This window comes from Notamacropus eugenii, chromosome 2 (genome assembly GCF_028372415.1).
Source record: "Notamacropus eugenii isolate mMacEug1 chromosome 2, mMacEug1.pri_v2, whole genome shotgun sequence".
Classification (NCBI taxonomy): Eukaryota; Metazoa; Chordata; class Mammalia; order Diprotodontia; family Macropodidae; genus Notamacropus; species Notamacropus eugenii.
Window position 1 is genome coordinate 304,920,154 of NC_092873.1, and position 16,443 is coordinate 304,936,596.

General features: G+C 43.8%; 2 protein-coding genes across 6 annotated transcripts; one reads left to right on the top strand and one right to left on the bottom strand.

The window, feature by feature from the left end:
• Window positions 1-32: 32 nt before the first annotated feature.
• CDC42SE1 (CDC42 small effector 1) lies at window positions 33-9,320 on the bottom strand. Of its 3 annotated transcripts, XM_072644771.1 has the most exons (6): window positions 9,022-9,159; window positions 8,035-8,235; window positions 3,652-3,963; window positions 3,063-3,176; window positions 2,577-2,665; window positions 33-2,196 (listed from the first exon to the last, which is right to left on the bottom strand). In XM_072644771.1, exons 3-5 carry the CDS (start codon window positions 3,703-3,705, stop codon window positions 2,591-2,593), a joined length of 243 nt encoding a protein of 80 aa, XP_072500872.1. In that variant the 5' UTR covers window positions 3,706-3,963; window positions 8,035-8,235; window positions 9,022-9,159; the 3' UTR covers window positions 33-2,196; window positions 2,577-2,590. The 3 variants fall into 3 exon arrangements, with proteins under 3 accessions (XP_072500872.1, XP_072500871.1, XP_072500873.1); XM_072644770.1 differs by lacking the exon at window positions 8,035-8,235 and having other exon boundaries at window positions 9,022-9,320; XM_072644772.1 differs by lacking the exon at window positions 8,035-8,235 and having other exon boundaries at window positions 3,063-3,173; window positions 9,022-9,264.
• MLLT11 (MLLT11 transcription factor 7 cofactor) lies at window positions 3,485-15,599 on the top strand. 3 transcript variants are annotated; one of them, XM_072644766.1, is made up of 5 exons: window positions 3,485-3,574; window positions 5,168-5,232; window positions 14,223-14,505; window positions 14,688-14,731; window positions 15,062-15,599. In XM_072644766.1, the coding sequence occupies exons 2-3, from the start codon at window positions 5,221-5,223 to the stop codon at window positions 14,502-14,504; spliced, it is 294 nt and encodes a 97-aa protein (XP_072500867.1). In that variant the 5' UTR covers window positions 3,485-3,574; window positions 5,168-5,220; the 3' UTR covers window position 14,505; window positions 14,688-14,731; window positions 15,062-15,599. The 3 variants fall into 3 exon arrangements, with proteins under 3 accessions (XP_072500867.1, XP_072500868.1, XP_072500870.1); XM_072644767.1 differs by adding an exon at window positions 10,097-10,152 and having other exon boundaries at window positions 14,223-15,599; XM_072644769.1 differs by lacking the exons at window positions 3,485-3,574; window positions 5,168-5,232 and adding exons at window positions 9,344-9,563; window positions 10,097-10,152 and having other exon boundaries at window positions 14,223-15,599.
• The last annotated feature ends 844 nt before the right edge of the window (window positions 15,600-16,443 follow it).

A 16,443-nucleotide genomic window follows, 5' to 3' on the forward strand; every position in this document is an offset into this window, starting at 1 on the left:
TAAGCCCCTACAAAAAAAGATTCTTCTGAAGCTTTTTGCTAGAGAATTTTTTTTATTTGAAAAAATGTATTTAACAAAGTCTGGCAGTTTTTTTTTTTTTGATAAATTAAGACTCTCAAACCCATCCCAATCACTTTTGAAAGTTGGTAGAAGTGATGGGTAAGGCATAAGTGACATCAAGTGAGTTCCATAAAAGGGAAGGCCGATGGTAAGAGATCTTGAAAGGGAAGAAAAAAAAGAGTGTGGCCCAAGACTGGAGAAGAAAACCAACAGTGTTCACAGATCCAGCTGACCTCACCCTTCCACAACCAAGTCAATTCAGTTCCCAGGCAGAGATGCCTAGTTTCCACTCAGCTTTCAGGGTAGAATCCAGGCTACCCCCTCAAAAGCAGAAAGATGAAGCAAGAGTGAGCCAGGGAATTATTGTGCCATATCAACCACTGAGCTAGAGAGATAGTAATAAAAATAGGAAGAGCTAAGTTTTGAAAAAAACAAGGGCCCCTAGTCAGTGTAAATGGAGGCAAAGTACTTGTAAAGATGAAAGAATTTGAGTCCCAGGCCACATGCTCCTAAGAGTTCTTCACTTAGTGCCTCCTTCCTGCCATGGGGGTGACTATAGAGCCAGAGAACTCCTTGCCTGCTTTCCTTGGTTGAGTCTCCGGAGGGTCAGATTTAGGTATGGCGTTTATGCCTTCCTCAGTCTAGTTCCCTACCCCCTTCAGAAAGGGAATAGTGCAGAGAATACCAGAGAAAGATTGGAGGTATCAAGACACCCACTGCTTTGCTCTTTCACACAACACTGGCCCCTTTTGTCATGTGGGGAGCTTCTCAGAATTCATTCTAATTCTTACCTGGGTCTGGCATTGCACAGAAAGACAATACTGCCATGGCCCTTCCCATCCCACGTACTCTACTAAGGTCTTAGTCCTCTGGGACCTCTCTTTCAATTAGCAAGAATGACTACATCACACAAACATACACCTATCACAGAAACATTAGATACATACACACAGATAGTAAGATAAAGTTGCATGGCTTGGAAAGGTGTAGAATCTTGCTAACCAACCCTGGCTACAAGGAATCCCTTATCTGTCCACAGCCCAGCTGCAGACACTCTTAGATGGGCCAGAACTTGAGGAAGAAAATCATTTGGGAAGAAAAACACATTCTCAGACCTCAAATCTACTAGGATTTATACTCTGGGCAGAACCCTGCCCCTGAGCAACCACATTCACTGTGAGATGTCTGCCTACAAATTTAAAGGTAGCCCTAAATTTTTCTCCCAGGATGGTCAGGAGGTCTTCCCTGAGGTATAATTTCCTGCTGTAGTCCCAGGTTCCACCACCTTTTTCCATTTTCTCCCTCACCTGTGCCAGCAGGGGAGGTCAAGCCTGATCCTGAGGATTTGACAGATGGACAAATGTCTAGCACACAGGTGGTTTCTCCCAATTCCCAACCCCGAGATAGATGTACTGGGGATTGTGATGATTCCTGGGATGGTTGGGGAGTAATTAAGAGAACTGGTCTTAAATTAACTTTTTAATTAAAAAATAAAAGGTGGGGGAGGGAGGGGATAATTGGTGGGGAGATACTAATGCTATAGAAACCAGGGTTAAAAGGCCCTAGGTATTCAGAGATAGATGCTGAAATGCTGTGAGCTGAGGAGCTAGAGTCCAAAGGGGGAAAATGAGAGAAGTAGGTGATTGTCTCCCCCAGTCCCTTGCCTGAGATTTGCTTTCAGTCCAGGAAGGGAGCTGAAGAAGTTGTGGATGTAGGTAGCAATCAACAAAGCTGGCCTTAGCTTTGGCAATGCAACCCATATACCCCAAGAAGAGGATTTCTAAGTTAGGGGTCCAAGTTAAAAAGCAGCCCAGAGCCCAGACCATCATTAAGGAACCTAGACTTCACCCTTGGTTCCTCCCAGGGGTGGGTGTGAGGGCTCCTATCTCAGGTCAGTTGGGTATCCAAGGCTAGAGCTGGCTAGCCAGTGGTCATTTGGTCAGTCCTGCTGCCTTGACCCCATCTCCAGGAGGGGCTTGACCAGGGTGGTATAGTGGGGAGTCCAGTCTCCCAAGCCCTTCTAGACACTGATAGGGAGGGAAGACAAGAGGGGAAGATCCTGGGGTCATTGGTTCAGGAAGGGGCAGCATTTCTTCTTAGCTGAGCACAGGACTGGGGACTCCAAGATGGCAAAACCTGAGTAGGAAAAGAGTGGAATGGTCAAGCTTAAAGTAGACTGAAGACCTAGGAGGAAGGGAAAGACCTAGTCAGGAAAGATGACTGTCACTGTGGTCATTTCCAACATCGTGGAGTTTAACGAGTGTTGGGACCGAATGGACTATGTGTCTGACAATTTTGCTTTCTAAATTTCTGCCTCTTTCAGGCTCCACCATGCTGCCACTTGCTTGTGTTTCTTTTAATCACTCTTCTCCTAGCTGCTGGACTTCTCCCACTGTGAGAATTGACTCATATTCTTTCCTCTCCCATTAATTTTCAATCTGGGCCGGAGATTCAGGACTGAAAAGCTAGAGGATGGAGTGGGTGCTGGGGACAGGGTTTCTTTCTCCTTCACTCACCATCTCCCTTAGAGCTATAAGCCCCTGGAGCTGCTCCACGGCCTGTCCCGGCTTCCCTTGGATCTCATTTGTTCTTGGACAGCACCTGTCTGTGAGGAAAAGGCATCTTAGATAATTATGTTAACCCTTCTGTGCCTCAACTCCCCACACATAGTTGTTTTGCCTGGAAAGGAGATATTCCAAGCTTCCCTTGCTCTTTTATCCCTAGGTCTCCTTAACTATGAAGTCATCTCTCAGATCTCTAATCTCAGCCCCTCTTTTATTCTGTCCTTCACAAGTATGAAATGTAAGCAGGTATTCCTAATAATATTCTGCATTTGTGTAATGCTTTACATTTTTATAACTTTTTTTTTACATCCATTTTATTTGAAATAGACTTTGGAGACTTCCTTTTCACAACCTCCAGGCGATAGCCTCAGTCTTCAGTACAAGGAACAGTTCCTGATTAGGCCCCTTTTCCAAGCCTTCCTTTTTTCTCTTACTTACCATAGATAGTCCATCTCCAGCCCCCATCTCTCCAGAGCCAATGTGTGTTAGATGAACAAAATTCATAGGTTCTCCAATCATGGTCCTGTCAATCCGCCTTCTCTTCTTCTTCTGCTGAGAAAGGGTGGAGTGATCAAGAGTAAAGACTGTCAGCCAAAACTGGGAAAGAGGAACAAGACACTAGAATCCTCTAGGGAGGAAAGACCCTTTCCTCAATAAGACTGTCGGGGAGAGGGGCAGCAAAGGAAAGGGAAAAGAACTGAAGAAGCACTGCCCTAGGTAGACAATATGATGGAGGAAAAAGACCTGGGGCAGTGGTCTATAGAGCAGGTGCTGAATCAGCTGAAGTCACTCTGGTGATGAGGGAACAATGTGGTTGCCTAGCACTGCCCCTCCCTGTCCACCCAAGACTGGTGGACCTCTTTTAGCTTTGCTTCATGTACTATCTTATCTGCCTATGAGATACTATCCTGGCAGAAAAGAAACTGTGCCTCAAAGAAGACAGAAACCTGGTAGGTCTATAGTATAAGGTATGTTACCTCTTATGTGACAGGTGTGGGGTGAGGGAGAGAGAAGGGGAGAGACTCACCGGCTGGGGTTTCTCTACCACGCAGCAGCCCAGTTTGTGCCAAAACTCACTCATGTTCCCTGATGGTTCCAGTTTTGTCCCCCTGCCCGAGGCCCCAGAGGGCTCCTTTTCTGGTCCCTTGGTGCTCCTTCTTTGGAGACCCCCTCTTCCCCTTATTCTCCTCTGGGGATTGACAAACAATTGGAATGAGTCAGATGGACTTGGGAAGGTAGAATCCCAAGAACCTTCAACTAGTCATGAAAGACTAGGAAGGAAGGGAAGAGAGTAGAACAGATGGGGTAGAAAGTTGTATCTTCCTCAAAACTTGGAGACCTGAAAGAGAGAAGGACATGAAGAAGTGAAGGTTTGTAAGTACAACTCTCCCCCAATACCAAAAGCATCTTTCTAACCTCCTCCTTCTGCCCACCCCCCCAAATCCAAAACTACTCTTTTCCCACTTCGGGGCCTACCAAGGCCTCAGGTAAAAAGGTGACAGTGTTGGAAAGGAAGGGGCCTTAAAAGGGTGAAGGGATAAGAAGATAAGAGATTTGAGGTGCTAGGGGACTGATGAGGAGGAGAGCAGAGCTAATCTAACTTGGGGAGTGTTTCGAACTTCAGCTTTCTCTACTTGAGGTGAGGGGCGGAAGAGGAGGGGCAGATAAATAGCTTAGAAGTAAAGAGGAAATAGTGGTTTCTTCTTCTCACCAAAAGGGCCCCTACCCCTACCAAGCTTCCTTCCCTACCAACACCATTACTGCTATCTTGTCCCTCCTCGTAACTTTGCCCCTCTCCCATTACCCCCATCACTTAGATTTCTGTATAAACCAAACAGGCCTTGTCTAAGAGACTTACACTATAAGCAACAGAGATGGCAAGCAGACTTCAGAGAAGTCTTCATAACAAATTAGACTTCTCTTATTCACTGCCTTTGCTCATCCTTCATTTTCTCCAACTAAAGTATGTCCCTATTAGCCATTAAATTAAAAAAAAATTCATCCTGATGGGATGTTCGATTCTTCCACAATCTGATTTTAACCTGTCTTTCCTGTCTTATTTCATACTACTCTTTTTTTTTTTTTTTGGCATTCTACACACCAGTCCAACACAGGCCTATTAATTAGCTGTTGTCCAGTCTTATTACGTATCTTTTCATCTTCCTACATTAGGGTAGGACAACCCACCTGCTTAGAACTTACTTCTCATCTCTCCTGACGAAATCTTTCTTTCCAGGGCCTGGCTCAGGTACGTGACCCCCATGAAATCTCTGATTCCTTCAGATAAAAGTGATCACTGCCTTCTTAGACTTTCTTAGAGCACTTTGTCCAGAGATTCTCCTGCCCCATCATAGTCCACCTCATGTCATACCAATCTATCATGTTTGTGTTCTATCCCCCATCCCCAATTAGATTTTAAACTTCTTGAGGGAAGAGAAGTATATGGTTTATTTTTGTATTCCAGAGCCTAGCATAATGCCTTGAACGTAGTTGGTACAATAATGTTCATTAAATTGAAATTATTTCCTCTCTCTTTTCCCCAGGGACACTTTGGCATAATTCCTCCATTACCTGACCTTGAAAAATAGAGTCAAGGATGTGTGTGTGTGTATGTATCTACATTTTCTATCTATGTTCTATGCTTGTTTGTATTTTGTATGACCACGTTTTATTGTATAGATGGCGTGTAGATATCTGTATATTATATGTATGCTGTCTATGTGCATGTCCCCTATCCCAAGAAGGCTTTGAGCCTGATTTCTTCATCCCCTTTTGTGTAGTGCTCTCTTCTACAGGATTCTTCACAAGACCCCTGCCTCTCTCCAGTCTGACCCATCTTGCTCCTCTCCATAACCACCCTCAGCTGCTTCAGCATCTAACCAGGCACCATTAACAATCAAATGCTTAACACCAGACTGAAAGACATACCCATTGCTATTTAATGTGCTTAACTATCTTCAGTATCTGTAATATCAAGACATTTCAATTCAACATTTGTTATAATTTGTGTATTCAATAAGCACTTATTAAGTGCCTACTAGATGCCCAGCACTATGCTAGTCACCAAGACACAAAGATGGAAAAATAACAGTACTTACCCTCAAGTAACTACAATCAATTAGGTATGACACAAAATACAGTATGACTATGTCTCTGCTGACCTCCAGAAGCTCCAGTGTGTCCCTATTGCTTCTAGAACAAAAGATGAACTCTTGTTTGGCATTTAAAGTCCTTGACGATCTAACTTCCACGTGTCTTCTGAGACTCATTCCACATTATTCCCTTTCACAGATTCTACAATCTAGCCAAATTGACCTTCTTGGAACATATTTTCTGTACACTATATTCCATCTCCTATCTCAATCTCTGTCTTTCCCTTCTCCTCTTGAAATTCTAAGCCTATCTACCACATGAGGATTTTCTTGATTTTCTTTCTTGTTGGTCTATCCCCAAGCCCTGCCTCAAAATTATCTTTGCATTTATTTATTTCCCTCAGTAGAATGGCAGCTCCTTGAGGCAAGGACTATTTTACTTTTCTCTTTTATATACCTCCTATACTTAGTGGTGTTCGGCACATAGGTGACTACTAAATTCTTATTGAATTAAATTGAGTAAAAGCAAAGGATAGATAATAGTTTACATGAATATACTGAATGAAGGTTTACAAAGTACTTTCCTCATAGGAGCCCTGTGAGATACAGAATACAAGTATTATTATCTCCCTTTTCCTTAGCAGAGAAGGTGAGTTGGAGTGGACCAGGAAAAGTTTGATGGAGGAAGGTGGGGCCTTCAAGGGATAGCCTTTCAAATAGATGGCATGAGGAGGTGGAGGGGAGGGCACTCTTAGCAGGAGGGATGAGCTGAGTGATGCTGACACAGAGGCAGGAGATGTCAAGTCTCTTTTTTCTCAAGTCATTGCTCTAATCTGGATCCAAGAAGGAAGGCAAGTCTGTATTCCAAATTAGGTCTATTTTATGCATGTATTCATCAAAATATATTGCCAATCATTTTAATTAAATAAATATGTATTAGGGACCTACTAGGCCCAAGCTGTCCTGCCATACAATTAGCATTAGATACCCAAGGTAGGTAGAACTGGATTTGGAAACTGGTAGAGAGAGAGACCAGGGTGAGAATCCTGGTTTTCACTCTTATTAGCTGTATAAACACAGGCAAATCCCTTAATCTTATGAAGTCCATCTCATGATCTGCAAAATGGAAATAATACTATATGTACTACAAGAAAAGGATTCTTTAACTTTAAAGCATATATATATTTCATTTATTATACCAAAGGACTTCCCTCTCCTCAGCCTGGCTCTTGGATTGCCCCCAACTGAGAACTCAGGAGATTTGAACAGCAGTGAAATGGGAACATAAACATATAGGAAACTGAGTGAGACACAAGGGAGAAGAGAACAGTAGCTGGGGTTGCCTCTCCTACTGCTGAAGGAGCAGACAAAGGACATAAGCTAGAACAGACAAACATGGGTTTGGGGATGGGAGAGGGAGGGGGAACCTGTGGTCTGTTGGGCAGTCAGTCATAGGATCTGTCTCAGTGGTAACAGTGGGTGGAAGAGGTCAAGGGGGAAATGGAGAAAACAATGAAGAATCAGAGGAAACTCCCCCACCCCCCATCCAAGGCAGGCTATGTTAAGACTGGACTCTCCCGGGAAGCTGAGTGGACCGAGGTACATGGGGTGGGGGGGGGGGTGGGGGGGGAGCAAACAAGGATCCTTCTGTTCCTTCTTCCAGGGACCTGGCCAGAGCTGGGGGGAGGGAGAGAGTATGGGACTTGGCACAAACGGACGAAGGATGCTAAGAAGTGACCAGGAAATTCCGTTCTTCAAGACTTTAGAATCTTTAGACTATGGAAGTTCAAAGGAGAAACCTCATGACCCTGCCTATCCCCGCCCCTGTCCCCACCTCCCCTCCGGCCCAGGTGGCCATCTTGTGTGCAAGTGGGGATCTGGGGAGGTCAGGCCTGGGTGACTGTGGTGGGGGGAAGGGGAACAACCTCAGAGCAGGAAAGGAAGCAGGCAGTCGGCTAGAGCAACGGCAGCTAGCAAAGGGTGGGCCTCTGGAGAGAAAGGAGCCCAAGGCTGGAGAGCTCCAGAGGCGGAGTCTCTAGGTTTTCCCATCCATCTAGAGAGAGAGGGGGAGTGGCTGAGAAGCCAGCAAGAAGGATGGGGGTTCGATTCTAGGAGGGGACTTCCAGATAGTCAAGGAGACCTCCAACTCCTCACTTGTTCTCAAGGAGAAAAAGGGAAGCATAGAAGCAAGACAGCCTCCTCTGCTCAAGGTCACAGGGCACTGAGGATCCAGGCTTCCAATGTGAGAGATTTCTCTCCTTCCTGTGAAAGGAAAAAGCTGTGGCCGTCTAGCCAACTTTTATCCTAAGTCTTCTTACCCTAGTCCCCCAAAGCCTGAGATCCACAGCCTGGACTTGATGGGCTTGAGATTTTATGGGAAAAGAAAACTAGAGGGAGGCAGGAGGTGCTCTGTTCCCTGGTCCTACATTGGCCCCAAACCGGTTTTCCCGGTCCCACGGCCTCCCAGCAGCCGGCCTCCGGCTCGCTCCCGCTGCCTGACAAGCCTTCACAAGAAGCAGCTGGAGAGAAAGAGAAAGGAAAAGGGGGGGAGAGAAAGGGGAAGCTCTGGCACTGGGTACAACACCTCGACCTCTTTCTGGAAAGGCCCTAGGATAAAGAGGGGGTGAAGGGCCCAGTAAGGGGGACAGGACCCCAGGTTTTCAGCTAAGTGACAGGCTCGTGCACGACCCAGTCCCCCCACTGAACTGAGTTTGGGGGTTGGCGGCAGCATTGTACCCCGGCCCAGGCCTCCTGGAGGATCCCCAAATGAACACAGAATCCTGCTCTTCCCCTGAGCCCTAGCCCTAGCATTCCCAGATGCCCTTTTCAGGGACCTTCTCTTTTCTGTAAGCCTCTCACTGGCCTGTGGCTGGAAACTTATAGGCGGAAGTCCACCATCCTTCTCCTGAGCGGCTGCTCTCCTTTACTAGTTCAGCCTTTATCCGAGCTTCCCTCACCCAGGTCCCCGAGCTAAATCTCCCACACTGGAATGCCAGCCTTAGTTGGGCTCAGGGGGGAGTCCCTCCCCACCCCCACCTCTTCAACCCATGACTCCCCACTCTCCTCTACTCTGGTCCTTTGGTTGCTCTCACTGTAAGGAACCAACTAGACCTAGGTTTGGAGAGCTCTTCTTGGGGGGAGCCAATTAAACGGGAGTGGGGGTCCTCCTCTCCCACAGCCTCTGCCACCTCGAATCCATCGAGTCTCAGACTCTCTTTCCACCAGCATCCGGTGGCCCTCCTTCCCACCCCTCCCTCCATAGAGTGGACAAAAGACCAGGGATGGCCAAGTCCCGACTCTCTGACCTGTCTTTCCTGGGGATTGAAATGTTTGATGGTGATATTGAGGGGCTTCTAGGCTCCGGCTCTGGGTCCTTCCGTCAGGGACTTCAAGGTTTTCTCTTCTAGGCGGTGTGGGGGAACTGAGGGCGGGCCTGGAGAGAGGTGGGGCTGGCTGATGGCGGAAACGGTAGCAACTCGATTACGAAATCCGCCTTTCTACAGCCAGGCCCGCAGCTCCCACTCTGGACAGATTGGGGAATGCACAGCTGAGAGATGAGGGGGCAGTTCTAGGTGCCAGCCCACCAGCTGCGGAAAACCAGGAGGGTCAGAGAGCCCAGGTGGACCTGCTTCTGCACCCTCCTGCGGTGGGGAGGGGAAGGAGAAGAAAGTAGTGATCCCCTGAGTCCCAGCGAGGTGTTTGTTTACTGAAGGTCAAAAAGAACATTTCTGCCCTTTCTACAAGCAGATTAAACATTAGTGACATTAGACACTTCATGGATCGCAGACCTGCCTGTCCCCTCTGCGGCTCCTCCCTGAGCCTGTTGTGTGCCCCTCTCTTAAGAGGGGTAGGTATAGATTTCTTTTTGGATGGGCCTCCAGCTTGGGTTTGTGTGAGGAGATTCTGAGAGATGACAAGGTTGAAAAAGAGTCAAGGAGTTATCTGATTCTCAAAGCAGCTTAACGTCTGGGTTCCTTGAAGTTGGGAGAGGGAGAGACACTCCTTTTACCCTTTACTCTTGCTGCAGTGTAGACATTTTAACTCATAAATCAAAAAATAAGAAACTGGTTACTCATGCACTATTAGCAGCTTTCTGGGAGATATGGGAGTTAATTAACATATTGTGACTGGACCTCCAGCAGGCCTATCTTCTTTCTTCCCCTAGAGACGATAGGCCCTAGAATCATTGAGAATTAGCAGAGTCAGAGGCCCAGGCAGGGAGGGGGAGGGGAGCGAGCAGGGGAGTCCTTCCGCCCCTTTAGGAGGGGCTGCATTGCAGGGGGAGACTGAATAGACAGTGAGACACTCACAGTCAGAGAGAGAAAGGCGTGAAAGCAAGGCAGACAAAGCTTCAACTGCTACCTTCTCTTTATCCATCAGCCCCAAGCCTCCTGAAGCCTGACACATCCGTGGAACCCACAAACTATTGGTGATTGGTAAGCTAAGCTGAGGGGGAAAGGAAGTTAGAACTAATAGAAAGGCAGATTGTTTTGCAGGGATGGACCATGGGTTGGACGGGAGATTCACCGGGAGGACAGAAAAGGCAAAAAAGGGGAGTTCTAAATAATAGATGGTCAGTTGATAGAATTGATCTGCCATACTTACTCATGTATTTATTTTCACATCTATTTGCATATCTCCAGCTATAGATAGATATATTTACCTATATATTTAATAATCTTTCCAAATCTTATTTCTAGCTATTTTCATATGCATATACTCTTTTCCTACAAATTTATCTTAAATGGGTACTAATATCTCTCATTATGTGTTGATATATTCATCTTTCAGTCTATTGATAAATCTTTGTTATTATTCATCTATTTTCCTCATAAAAAAATCCTTTCAGTATCTCTCTGATGTGTCTAGCCTCTCCATGAAATCAGCGTTCACCCTAGGAAGGATTTATAGACGGAGGTGTGTAGGAATAACTTCTAGTCGTCTGGACATCAGTTTTCCCTTGTCTTAACCTTTCCTCTATAGAGAGGAAGCAGAAGTAGAGAAGGTGAAGCCCTGTGTGGTGGGGAGCTGTCCTGCAATATCATTCGAATTCAATGCAGTATACTAGAGCCAGTTTCTAGGGGATTGTATGTTTGCAGCTTAGAGGTCTGGAGGGAAAGGTAAGTAGGTCCGGCAAAAAGGGTTGGGGTATTTTTAATAGGACTCCATTACTGTTCCTTCATCAGTAACATCATAACACAGACCCTGTGAGGTGAGGTAGGATACACATAAGGTCTTAAGAAGGTTTGATGTAACCAAGTCTTTGTGTGACTGTGAATGGGTGTGTCTCTGTCTTTGTATTTCTATATTCCTATTCCTCTTCTCTCTATATCTGACAATCTTTGCCTGCATCAACATGTGAAATTATCCAGATAACTGAGGGCAAAATATAGTCTTGCTTGAAATTCTAGATAACTGAAAATAAAGGCTATATAGTTTCTATTCAAGCAATGTTTGGTACAAGGATGTTTGGTAGAGTAAGGAATGACTTTTTACCAGATTTTGTTTAGAATGAGATGTTGCATGGAATTAAAATGTATACCATTTTTATGAAGGGCATTTTAAGCATCAGTCATTCAGATCAATTTTATATGTAGACCTAGTTTGTTTCTCTGTTGTAAATTACTGCGTATTACATCTTTGTATCTGTGTCTCTATCTCAGTATGAGCTTCTGGATTAATGATATATCCAGATTTAGATCCTCAGCACATATTTTTTAAAAAGGTATTTTGCCTGACTTAATTGCAAAAAATAAATAAATTAGATTTCCTGCTCTTCCTCCCACGTAAAGACTACTCAGTCAGCCTTTACTTACATCAGAGGAATGGAAAATGGAGGCAGTTCTTAGGATCTCTTTCTTACTCTTTATGGTCTTTTACATTTTCCCCATGTATACCGAATATTTTAACACTTAGAAAAATAAGTCTAGTCAAGTAGATAGTTCTTGTAAATTTTGAGGATATAACTAGGGTTTATAAATAGAGAGTTTATATTACCTTATAAGTGATCAATAAGTATTAAGAAGCCTATTAGCTTAGTACTATATTAGGTTTTGTACAAGCTATAAGAAAAGTATAAGCTATCAATCCTGTCTTCAAGGAAGCATTGTAATACAATGCTTGGAAAATATGTACTGTAGGTAAGGCTATTTGCTGAACCTGGTACCACTGTTTGGCTTTCTGGGTTTATTTCTTGGGACATTTTAGCCTCACGCCTTTGCAGGATTAAATATATGGAAATTATCTCTTTTTTGTACATGCACATATACTTTTTTGCAAATATTTTTGAGGTGGAGCAGAGCTGAATATCCCAGGATGATGACCTCACCTTTCCCACATTCTTCCCCCACGCTATGCCAGCCCTCCCTGCCTCACCCTCCCTTTCTTCTAAGCAACTTCCATGCTGACTAATGCTCAGCTTGTAGGGTTTATTTTAGAGTTCATGCCTAGTTAAAAAGAGAAAGGGCAACAAGGATCAGTTAACATTAAAAAATCCCTTCCAGCCTTCTTATGCCAAAGATTTCCAAAGCCCTATTTTAGCAAAGGACTTTGCCTTTAAGACTCCAGTACAGGAATTTCACATTATTTAGGGAAATTTTTGCATTATTTAGGACCGAGGCAAAGACTTACAGGTCCAGAGTGATGGTGGGAACTATTGCGGGGATTATTTTCTACAGCCTAGGAGGCCTTTCTTCTCAGGAAGAGGGTTGAGTCTTCTTGTCCTTTCTGGGCATTGCAGTCAATACCTTACACCTCTACACAAGATATAGTGGTTTGTTCTGCTTGGCAGCAGTGTGTGGGCGGGATGAGTCTAGTTAGGGAGGAGAGAGATGGGAATTCAATTAGCTTGGAGAAAACTCCATTTAATAACTGAATCTTCTACCCGGGATTTCTAGTCATTTGCCTTTACTGCCCTCAGCTATTAACCTGAAATAAGGGCAAAAAGAAGTAATAAGCAGTCAGTGAGGCGCTAGGGTTCAGCCTTTGCATAGGGGAGGGCAAAGCTGGAAAACTGGGCCAGGTATTTATAAAACATCAGCTATGACCTGACAGATTTGGGGTGTCAATCTACATGTGTACCTTTAAAGAGAAAAGTCAGTTAACATCACCGATTAACCTTTGTGTGCTGAACTCTACACAACTGTTAGAAGAAAATAGAGAGGTTTGTATCTTGCTCTTAGAAAAAGTCAGAGCTAAATGGAGATATATATATTTAAAAAAAACACTTTAAAAGACATAAGAAATTATTGTATATGAAATGAAACTAATTTTATATATTACATTCTACATAACAGAACTAATTCTAAATATTATATTCTACACATATAATATAGAACTGATTCTGTATATTATATTCAACATATATAATATAGAACTGATTATAGTCTACATACATAATATGGAACTAATTCTATATATCATATAGTCTATAATAGTGCTTATTCTTATAGCATTCTATACATGGATTCTGAGGAAGTGCTGGAAGGATAGGTATGAAGTTGATCAAACTAAAGAAGCCTTCCTGAAGGAATTGATTCTATCATAAGATTTAGAAGGGAAGAAGGAGCTAAAAGAATAGTAGAGGTGGAGGGGGAAACCTTTTCAAGATGGGATATAATCTGTTGAAAAAAAAAAAAGCAACTCAAAGATAGAAAATAAAGGTTTATTTGCCTGTAGTGGTAAATCCAAACCATCCTCATTCACTGATTACTTATGTGCCTGGCATTGCATTGGGAGATTCTAAAACCTGGTTCCTACCTTCAAGGATCTCATAATCTAGTAGGAGGAAAATTAACCTATGAAACAGAGAATAATAAATTACAAGACGGTATGTGTTGTATACCATAAATACAAAAGTACACAGAAGAGTTCTGCATAGGGTGACATCTTCTGGGATTCCAGCACTCATAAAGGAGAAGTAGGACAGGTACAAACTATCTTGCATTTTAACAGTGCAGTGTTACATACGACAGTCTCGCTTAACTTTTTGAGTTTTTTATTATCAAATGAGTTACTACATGTAAAGTGCTATTATTAAATGCTTTGCAAACCTTAAAGCACTGCATAAATCTTACCTATAAAGGATAGTACCATGGGGAAAGTGAGAATTACTGGGAAGTATGGAAAACGTTTCAAAGTTTTTTGTTTAAAAGAAAGCAGAATATGGATAAACAGAGAGGTAATTGTAAGCAAAAGTTCCAGGCAAGGAATGTGAAGAATCATGGTGACAACAATCTGTCAGCAATGGAGTTTGTGGACAGAGAAAGACCCCAGAGCACAGAGTTGAGTTGATGCTATAGGGAACCATTCTAAGATGGTTCACTAAGAACAGACAGCAGTTAAAGGCAAAGGATGAAAGGAAGGATTATGGAAGGGCTTGGATTGGATGGGTGGAGCACAGGAGCTGTTACTACTTGTTTCTGAGCAGGGGAGGGACAGGAAAACAGGTCAGAAGCATCAAGGAGGCTCTTTGCAGTATGAATACTAATTGATGATTCCTTCCCAGGGAGCCATGAGGGACCCCGTAAGCAGTCAGTACAGCTCCTTCCTTTTCTGGAGGATGCCCATTCCTGAACTGGACGTGTCCGAGTTGGAGGGCCTGGGTCTGCTGGACATGTCCACTTATAAAACCCGAGGTAACAGCAGTGGGAAACTGTCTGAGGAACAGCCAAGTGAAGCTGGGAAGAAAAATTGTCCTGAAGGCGATGCCCTACTGGAGTACAGCACCTTCAACTTCTGGAGAGCCCCTATTGCCAGCATCCACTCCTTTGAGTTGGACTTGATTTAAGGTTAAAATCTTTCTCCCTATCACCATTTCTGTGTTTTCCTTTCTTTGGCTCCTACCCCAGCTACACTTCTCTTTAGCCGTTTCCCCCTCTCCCCCTTCATTGTGTTGAGGTGGTGCTAAAAGAATCTGCCATGAAATAGATATTTATTGTTATTTATTTCCCTCTGCATTGTACCCCCACAGGCACCTCCCTTCCCTACCAAGTCCTTCAAATCACTTTGGAAGAGGTATGGTTCTTCAAACAAAAGATCCTAGGTACCCAAGTTCCTTTCTCTCCTGAGACTAGCTTTAGAAAACAAATCTGATTGGGGGGCAGGCACAAACCAACCTGCCTCAGGGTCAAAAAGCAGTACTGTAGTGAGAGGTGCGGTAAATTGATTCTTGACCCCATTGTTACCAGTTTTATAGACAGTTTACCAGACTTTCTGTCTCTACGCCTAGGTTGGTTAGCATGGGTGACTTTCTCATTAATCATTGAAAATTCTGGGATTTTTATTTGGGACTGATTGAAAGGTAAAGCCTGCTTCAAACAATAAAGTAACCAAGTGTCTTTTCAGACAGAAGGGATGAAGACTTAAGCCCTGAGGCAACAGATCCTGAAAAATGGAGCCAAGTGAAAATACTTAAGCAAATTCCAAAATAATTGAAGCCCTTTCCTCCCTTCAATGGAGCTATTTTCCTTCCTCTTCAAGACTCCTCTCTTCCTCTGCTTTATTCTTCATTGAAGACTGTGGGTAGGAATACAGAAAGTTCCCTAAGAAAAAACACCCAAATCTCAAGTTTTTAACCGGTTATTTTGCTATTCATGACAGTCCCACATCGTTGGGAGCCTCTTGTTCTTAGCTCCATTCCGTGACCTGTAGTCTCAAAGGACCTTAGCTTCAACCGCTTTGGAAATGACCAATACAGCAGTCTCGAAAGGATCAGGTACCTTGAGGACATAAAATAAGATGATCAATACCTTCTTCACATCCTGACACTCTTTACCACACTATCTTTGAGAGTTCTCCACTCTTTCCCCCAGTTAATGGCTGCCCATTTGTGCTGACATTTCCTTACACTCATCTAATAAAGCTGTTTATTCCCATGCCTGAACTTCGTGTTACCTTCTCTTTGTTCATAAGAAAGCACCTGGTGTTCTGGGATTTTGTTTCCTAGCTGTATGGCTTTATTTATTTTAGCCTTATCTCTTTGGGGGTTCGGGGTGCAAAGAAATGATCATGCTTTTACGAAAAAAGGTGATGGTCCAAGTGTATGCTGAAAACTCAAGAGTTTAGCAAAGTCACTTGCTTGCTCCAGTTTGATGTGCCTCTCCTACTAGTTCTTTCCAAATTTAGCACATTCCTCATCAACTGAGAGGATTAGGTGCAAAGGCTTCTAATTCCATGAAGAGGAAAAGTGGTTTTAGAGGTCCTCTAGTGTGATCCCCTATTTTCCAGATGAAGAAACAAGCTCACAAAGCATCCACTGCACCAAGCTGGCACCAGACCCCCCTCTGATCCACGTGCCCCCTCCCCCGTTACTTCATCTCAAGGTGAATTTATCCATTAATAGGTATTAATATCAAGTGATGGATTTTATGGGATACTTTGGAAAGAGAAGGGAAAGGAGTTGAAGGTGGCCAACCCTTCCTGTCCTCAATAAATGTATAATTCGGTTAGACCAAGAGGCTCAGCAAACTCAAGTTAGCACTCCAGGCACAACGGATGCAAAGTCACTTTCAAATGGGAAAACGTATGTATATTTTTAACAACCAAATGTTATTAAGATTATACCTCCACCTTGGGCATCCTCCATAAGCACTGAAAATTTATCATTAATACCAACGCCCTATTCAAGGAGGACTGAAATCGACATGCTGGTTGTAATCAGTCGGACGTTTAATTAGTTTTTGCAGTGAAATCTCAAGAAACGGATCTTGGGAGAAGAAAACAACCAA

Coding starts and splice junctions, on each gene's coding strand:
- CDC42SE1 (XM_072644770.1), bottom strand. CDS start 3,705: ATGAGTGAGTTTTGGCACAAACTGGGCTGCTGCGTGGTAGAGAAACCC. Junction 3,177..3,651: donor TGGTAGAGAAACCCCAGCCG/GTGAGTCTCTCC, acceptor ACCCTTTCTCAG/CAGAAGAAGAAGAGAAGGCG. Junction 2,666..3,062: donor CTGGAGATGGACTATCTATG/GTAAGTAAGAGA, acceptor TTTTCCTCACAG/ACAGGTGCTGTCCAAGAACA.